This window comes from Melanostigma gelatinosum (assembly GCF_949748355.1).
Source record: "Melanostigma gelatinosum genome assembly, contig: scaffold_439, whole genome shotgun sequence".
NCBI classification, from domain to species: Eukaryota; Metazoa; Chordata; class Actinopteri; order Perciformes; family Zoarcidae; genus Melanostigma; species Melanostigma gelatinosum.
Window position 1 is genome coordinate 1 of NW_027635246.1, and position 8023 is coordinate 8023.

The following is an 8023-nucleotide window of genomic DNA, read 5'->3' on the forward strand; positions in this document are numbered from 1 at the left end:
TATTGAAAAGCAGGAAATGTGCAGAATAAAGTGACACAGAGACTTAATATTCAATCATTAATTAACAGTGTTAAAAACAATGTGAAATAGTTTGATTCATTTCATTGCCATCAGGTTTAACAGTAGAATCATAAACTATTGATACTTTCTGATATTACCAGTAGTATTACTGCACTATAATAATCACATTGTTTTATAGTGAAAAAGAAACAAAAGTGAAAGAATCCATCACCAAAATGATTGAACTGCATTGTTAAGCCTTTTCATATCAGTCTGATCTCCTTCACCTTCTATTCCATCCTGTCCTCTAATAAAACAGGACTCTTTGATCGAATCAGCAAGTTTAACATTAAACCCATAAACCTTTGATACTATTGAGTGACTGTAATATAATGAATCGTCATTTCTATATCGAAAAAGAGAAAAAAAGTGAAAGAGTCCATCACCAAAAAGATTTAACTGCATTGCTGGACTTTTCGTTCCACTTCAGTGAGTGTTGGGAATTCTCAGCTCTGCGACCATGAAGATGGCTTTTTGCTTTCACTGATACACACACAGGTACTCAATGTGGCCGTTATTGCCTGCGTTGAGATTTTTCTCGATTACAGTGAGACCAGCCTTCTTGTACTCAGGAACCAAAGCTGTGTTGAGAAGCAGGGCGATGGCCTGAATGGGTTTGCTGGATCCCTCCTTCTTGTGCCACAGGTACACTGGGTTACCACTGGTTCCGTCGTTGAGGTTGACATACACTTTACTGTATCCTTGCTTCTGATATTGAACAGCCTCCTTGTCATTGATGGACACTTCCAGATCATTGAGGGCACGCTTGGGGTCGGTGGTCTGACGGTACCAGATGAAGACCGTGGATCCTCCTGCTCCCCTGTTAGTATCTTCATCCACACGGATGTAATGGTCTCCAAACAGGTCCTTGTCTGATTTGTAGGAATCAGTGGCAGTGATGTCGCAGATGTAGTTTTGGTGCTCTCTTTTCATCCACATGTGGATCCAGTCCCCTCCGGCATTGCGGTTCAGATCACAGGCCAGTCTCTCCCAGCCAATGCCAAACTCTTCAGCTTCATTGTTTGCATCTGTAGTGACATCAATCTTCACTATGGGAGTATCATACTCTCCAGACCCTTGGTAGGACCAAAGGTAGATGCAATCACCTCTGTGTCCAGCATTGAGATCTTTAACGATCTGTTGGTACCCTGCATTGATCAATCCAGGAGTCATGTCATCCTTGAATGAAACTTGAAGCTTAGTGATTGCTTTCTCCCCCTTCTCCCCCATTTTATACCAAAGATAGATGGCATGTACACCTGCTCCTTTGTTCAGAGAACCTGGGACCTTCTGGAAGCCCTTCTTTATGAGAATTTGCTCCTCGATATCATTGAGGGACACGTCAATTTCTGAGATGTAGCTCATGGTGGTCTTGGTGGTTATGGTGGGTAACTGCATTAAAGAAAGACACATCATGAGTAAACAGTTAGCAGCATGACTGCGTCTTCAGGTGAGCTCCAATATCATCACTACAAATTAAAATATCAGTGCTGAAATATGGATCACCATAATGACATCTAACATGAATTGCTTTTTAAATGTGCATGCACACTGCCACCATTTACACTACTCACAGTGAATATAATCAAATAAGATCTGAAATAGAAAACTTTATGTTCCACAACCATAAAACATGACATTCTTGAAGACTTACGTGTGTGCTGACAGTCAGTGATAGAGCGGCAGGAAGAAGTCAGCTGGTCCTCTGGATTCTGTTGTACTCACTGCAGGTCAGCTGCCTTTATATAGAGAGATGCTCTTTCCCATTGTGCAAGTCTTTCCTGTCATGAGTCATATTCCAAAGAAAGTAGCATGTTGTCAAACCAGATTGGTACCTTGATAACCTTTAAGTAACATCATCAAACTCCACCTCTAAACTCTTGCCAAATCAAGCACAACAAATCCCTTGTTCCACGGCTCATGTGTGTTGCCTTAACCTTCCAGCAGTTCAGTCATTGTGCAATCGTTACCTGTAGGAGTCATATTCCAAAGAATTTCTTATTTTTCTAAATACCGTGTCATAACAGATAAAACACACGTCAGTTACCTTGAATTACATTCTCACGCTCAGCCTCTGACTTTCTGCCATCCACGGCCAGTGATGTTTGGATCTCACTGCTTGTGTTTGCTTGAACCTGAATCATTATCCTTCTCACGGGCCAGTCTCAGTCTCAAAGACCCAAATAAGTCCAGCACTTGAAGTCAATGTCTGTCCTGCTGACCAGAACATAGTAAACGTCCTGAAAAGCATTGCATCTCTCTGAGCCTGTGTTTGTTTGTTGTCCCACAAACACATGAGCATCCAAGCTGTGTGCCTCTCTCTCTCTCTCTCTCTCTCTCTCGCGTGTCCTGTGCTGGTCCATCAGCACGCTTTGTGTTCTTATCAAGTGTTTGGTCCAGTTCTGTGTAAGTCACACCTGCTTTGAGAAAGTAACTGTTTCCTTGTTGGGCCAGAATCAGCTTTATTCTTGTTGCTTGCACTCCTGACGAATGCCAACAATATTATAAATAATTGTGAAATATATTATCCAAAGTTCAAATCAATGAAAATAATCCAATAAAACTACCCTTTTTATGAACTCTACATATTGAATCAGCTAACTTATTATTTTTTTGTTTAAATAATTTCGACGTCATAAGGAATTCTCAAGGTAATGTTGTTTTTACAAGGAATAAAAGTAAAGTATTTTTCTTTAATTTTTCACACAAGTCCAAAATGTCCCTTCATCAGTTTATTAAATGATGTCCTACAAGCACATGTCTCTGGTCTCCCTACGTCTATCATGAAAAGAAGCAGAACATGAACACACACACACACACACTGTGTAAAGCTCTCTCCAGTGTTGGGCCCTCTCTGTGCTGCTGTTACCCTTCTGACGGGTCAGTCTCAGTGAATCTAATAATAATAATAACAATCTAATAATACACATACATGACGTCACAGCTTCGACTCTCTATCCGATAGAGAGTCGAAGCTGTGACGTCATGTCCGGGTCAGCCTCTGTTCCACCAGCTTCTGTAGTTCAATGCTGTCTCTTATTCAGCATTTCTTTCCTCTGTGTCTCTGGTCAAATGTAGACTGTTTCTGGGGTTTACTGTTTGTTGTTGGATGTCCCACAAGCACATGTCTCTGGTCTCCGAGTTTGTCCTCCTTGTCCTCTCTCTTCACTCAGGCTTAATTGTGCTGGGCTATCTTCAAGCCTTGTGTTTGGCAGGACTTTGAGGAAGACGTAAGGATGAAGGAAAAAAAAGGCAACTATAACAAGCACGCGAGGAAGAGAGAATGAGAATGACTTTTCTTCCTGTACTTGCTTCAAAAGTGACGATAAATGAAATACAGTTTTATTTTTAAATATTAAAGTTAATGTAAAGACATCGGATTAAAATCAACTCAAGTTTAAAATGTTATGTTCTACAATGAATAACACGATGAGGTGTCTCTTGTTTGTGTGGATTAGAACACCATCTGGTGTGCACACAGGATTACTCAAATAGTCCCTTACATGTGGAGATGTGGTTTGAAAGGTTGATTCTGTGAAATGCACCTTTATTGTAGTGATTTATAATCTATGATCTCTCTGAAGCGTAATCGAAAATAGTGGAGCAGGAAGGAAGTTCTGCTGCTGGTGGTGGATGACATCAGATAAATCATACAACATTGAAATATGTAATAGACTAACACCAGCATTAGCTAACGTGTTATTCATCATGGCCAACAATAGTTTGTACAAACGTGTGTCAGAAGGTGTCGCTGCACTGCAGTCATCTGGATCTACTCTGAACCAGCATGAGAGTCCACAGTGGTGAAATGTAACTCAATACATTGAGTCAAGTACTTCTGTACAATGTTGAGGTTGCTGTACTTTATACATCTTGTACTACTCTGCTACATTTCAGAGGATACTATTGTAATTTGTATTTTCCTACACTTATTGGATATCTTTAGTTACTTTACAGATTCAGAGTAATACATCTACATGATCAACAGATGAATGATGATGTAGACTTTATTGATCCTTTGCTACCTGGCACTATATAAAGTAAAGTACTGCAACATTAAAGCAATGTACACATTGATGCTTTAATAATTATAATTCAATAATATAATTATTATTCTGAAATGGCCCTTCTGTATCATGTCTTCTTTTACTTGTAGTACGATATATAGTTTGATGTTGGTACTTTTACTCTTTCACACTACATGTCGTCATTCACCCATTCACTCCCATTCATACACTGATGCCCACCAGGACTAACTAACATTCACACACATTCACACACCGTAGTCAGAGCTACGAGTGTCTTGCCCAAGGACACATCGACATGCGGCAAGTGGAGCCGGTGATCGAACCGCCGATTCTCTGATTGAACGACGACCCTGCTCTCCACTGAGCCACAATCGCCCTTGTAAGTACACTTTTGAATGCAGTACTTGTACTGGTATTTCTACAACATGTAGCTGATTGTTTCATTTGTTATCTGTGAGGAGTCATATTCTAAAGTATATAATATCTTATCAAACTATTGATGTCTTGATTACCTTTCAGTAAATATCATCAAACTCAACCTCTGAATTCTTTCCAAAACAATCACCAGAGCTACCTTGTTCCAATGCTCATGTGTTTATTGTGTGTTTATTGATATGTGTTCATATGAACCAGTCCAACCTTCCATGCACAATGGGACACATGGGTGACCCCGTGTCTGTTGGACACGTCCTCAGCGGGGCTGCTGGTAAACAAACAGTGAGTTATTTGAAGACGTCTGAAGACAAAAGTGTTTATTTATTCACCAACGCTCTCTTCTGACGTCATGTTTCAAACTTCTTATCTGTGACCTCGGCTGTGTAAAGCTCTCTACAGTGTTGGGCCCTCTCTGTGCTGCTGTTACCCTTCTGACGGGTCAGTCTCAATGAATCGAATGAGTCTGGCTCTTAAAGTCAATGTCTGTCATGCTGATGAGATCATAGGTTCTCCTTCTTGTCCTGTGCTGGTCCATCAGCACGCTTTGGGTTCTTCTCATGTGTTTGGTCCAGTTCTGTGTAAGTCACACCTGCTTTGAGAAAGTTAACAACTGTTTCCTTGTTGGTCCAGAATCAGCTTTATTCTTGTTGTGTGCATTCAGCTAAGGTGTTAATCATCATGACTAATGATAGTTTGTTCAAACATGCAGCTTGAAAGAAGTCTGAGCTCTCTTAAAAAGCATTTTTACATCATGAGGAACTTCTTAAGTTAAAAGACTGGGTAAAGGAGTTTCACTTGTATTTGTTACACTTTTTACAAAGCTGTCTTCATTGACATGTGCAGAATAAAGTGATACAGAGACGTAACATTCAATCGTTCATAAACATTTTCCTATCACATCCCCTTCCTCAGGAATGACCTTTCTGCTCACATCAAACAGTTGAGGCCTTTAAATCCTGAATTAAAACTCATCTTTTGGTCTTAACCTTCAGTTATTTGCTTTTTCTTTGATGACTTCAGGCCTCTTATCTGTTGCCAGTAATGCAATTATTCCCTGTCTGAGGATTCCAAAGAATATTTCATTGTACCTGTTGCCATTAACCTTCCAGCAGCTCAGTCATTGTGCAATCATTACCTGTAGGAGTCATGTTCCAAAGAATTGTTATTTTCTAAAGACTGTGTCACAACAGATAAAACACACCTTAGTTACCTTTAATTCCATTCTCACACTCAGCCTGTGACTTCCTGCCATAAGTCCTGAAGCTATCTTGGTCCAGGGCCAGTGATGTTTGGATCTCACTGCTTGTTTGTTTCCTTTCTCCTATCTGTGTGAATGGTGGGCTTGAGTTTTGCCTCTTGTGTGTTTCTGTAGTCTTTCTTCTTCCAGAGGAGTGAACTATGAAGGGAGATTGACGTCGTAGTGAGCTATGTTGAGCCTAAAGCTGGAGTTTTTGATGTCACGATGGTGACTTTATTTTAACCACTAGATCACCATGGTAACTTACGACTAATTTGCTCCGGTGTAAAAATGTTCAGTGTATCAGTTATACTTACTTATTCAGCATTTCTTTCCTCTGTGTCTCTGATCAAATGTTTCTGGGGTTTACTGTTTGTTGTTGGATGTCGTACATGCACATGTCTCTGGTCTCCTAGTTTGTCCTCTCTTGTCACTCAGGCCTAATTGTGCTGACATATATTCAAGCCTTGTGTTTGGCAGGAGTTTGAGGAAGAAGGAAGGATGAAGGGGAGAACCCAACTATAAAAAACACGCCTACAAATGATCCCTTTTAGTGTTGTTCAGTTCTGTGTAAGGTTAGTTATTGTGAACGTACTGAAACCCTGGACCATTTATCATAGAATTCCACTTTTCTTCCTGTACTTGCTTCAAAAGTGACGATAAATGAAATACAGTTTTATTTTTAAATATTAAAGTTAATGTAAAGACATCGGATTAAAATCAACTCAAGTTTAAAATGTTATGTTCTACAATGAATAACACGATGAGGTGTCTCTTGTTTGTGTGGATTAGAACACCATCTGGTGTGCACACAGAGGATTACTCAAATAGTCCCTTACATGTGGAGATGTGGTTAGAAAGGTTTATTCTGTATGATGACTTTCAGGTGAAATGCACCTTTATTGTATTCATTTCTAATCCACAAACTCTACTCTCTAAAGCGTAATATAACAAAGACAATGGTAAGTAAACTAAGTAATGCAGTTTTTTTGTAGATTAAAGAACTGTTCAGTTTTTTTTAATACTTAGAGAAACTATGAAATATGAGAGGTAGTGCATGTCAATAGAAGCTCTCTCATGGCGTACAAAAAAGGTGGATAAACTATAAACTTTAGTCGCCAACATACAAGACAAGATATACAGAACTATAACCACTAAAAACAATATATCAATTCATCAGTACTGTTATTGTTGTTGTTCATTTGGTGTATTGATATTAGATTTCAAATGCCAACTGTTAAAACTTTAAAAATATATATTTAAACCGTGCATGAACTGTAAAAATGAATAGTACTGTCGACTAAACCAGTTAACTTGGGCAGCCAATATTTCCTGGAGTACTACTGTACCTGTTTGTTTCCTTTGTGCTGCTGCTCCAGTACAAGGTGGAGCCTGCTCATCATTTGCAGCTGATGGAGTTTTCCGGCCTCCATTTGTTCAAAGGAGGGCATTCTAATGGTGTGATGCAGCTGGCGAGCTCGTGCTGTGATCCTCAAACCTCTGAGTCTGCCCCGTCCCTGTCGATCGTTGCATCATGGGTTAGGGTTAGGGTTAGCTTACAGGCGCTGGGTTCTTTCCAACGAGTAAATGTGAACACTGCTGTTCTCTGGGGCACTTTAGCTCTATACTGAAGGTCTTTCCTTTTCACTGGTGACTCTTTACAGCCACCTGAAGGCTGCAGGTGTCCGTTCCATCTGCACTGTCAAGCCACAGTTATGCACGACAGATCCGCTGGTTACATTTGAAGCAGCCAGCCTCAGACTGTTGTAAGATACACAGAGCTCACATTAAACGTGCACTTTTGATGAATTGTTCTACACTGTTTCTTCTGCATCGACAGGCGTGTTGGAGACAGATGCATTGAAAATAGCTCACACAGGTCCACGAAAACATTGTAAATCACTTTATCAAGAATGTAACCTCATCATCATCATCATCATAGTTTGACAGCTTGTGGAAATGAGCTTATTCCCTTTCTTGCAGAGTTAGATGAGAAGATAGAAACCACTCTCTAAATATGAATCGACAGCCAGCAGCCTGTTAGCTCGGCTAACATGAAGCGTATAGACCTAGAACAGCACACAACCCTCCAAAAAACCACAACATCTCATTTTCACACTTTGGCTTTTGGGCTTTAGAGATGGCTGTTGTTATGGAAGAATTTTTACCTCATAACAAAGGGGAGGCCGGAGCCAGCCATGTGACTGCCATGTGGCCGGCTTTGTGCCGTCGACACACACGCTGCTAAAATAACGCTACCAAA

At 40.2% G+C, this 8023-nt stretch overlaps 1 protein-coding gene across 1 annotated transcript; it reads right to left on the bottom strand.

Annotated features, from left to right (window-relative positions):
* Window positions 1–14: 14 nt before the first annotated feature.
* LOC306797526 (uncharacterized protein) lies at window positions 15–1769 on the bottom strand. The gene is made up of 2 exons (XM_079297449.1): window positions 1715–1769; window positions 15–1452 (listed from the first exon to the last, which is right to left on the bottom strand). Exon 2 carries the CDS (start codon window positions 1423–1425, stop codon window positions 541–543), a length of 885 nt encoding a protein of 294 aa, XP_079153575.1. The 5' UTR covers window positions 1426–1452; window positions 1715–1769; the 3' UTR covers window positions 15–540.
* Window positions 1770–8023: the final 6254 nt, after the last annotated feature.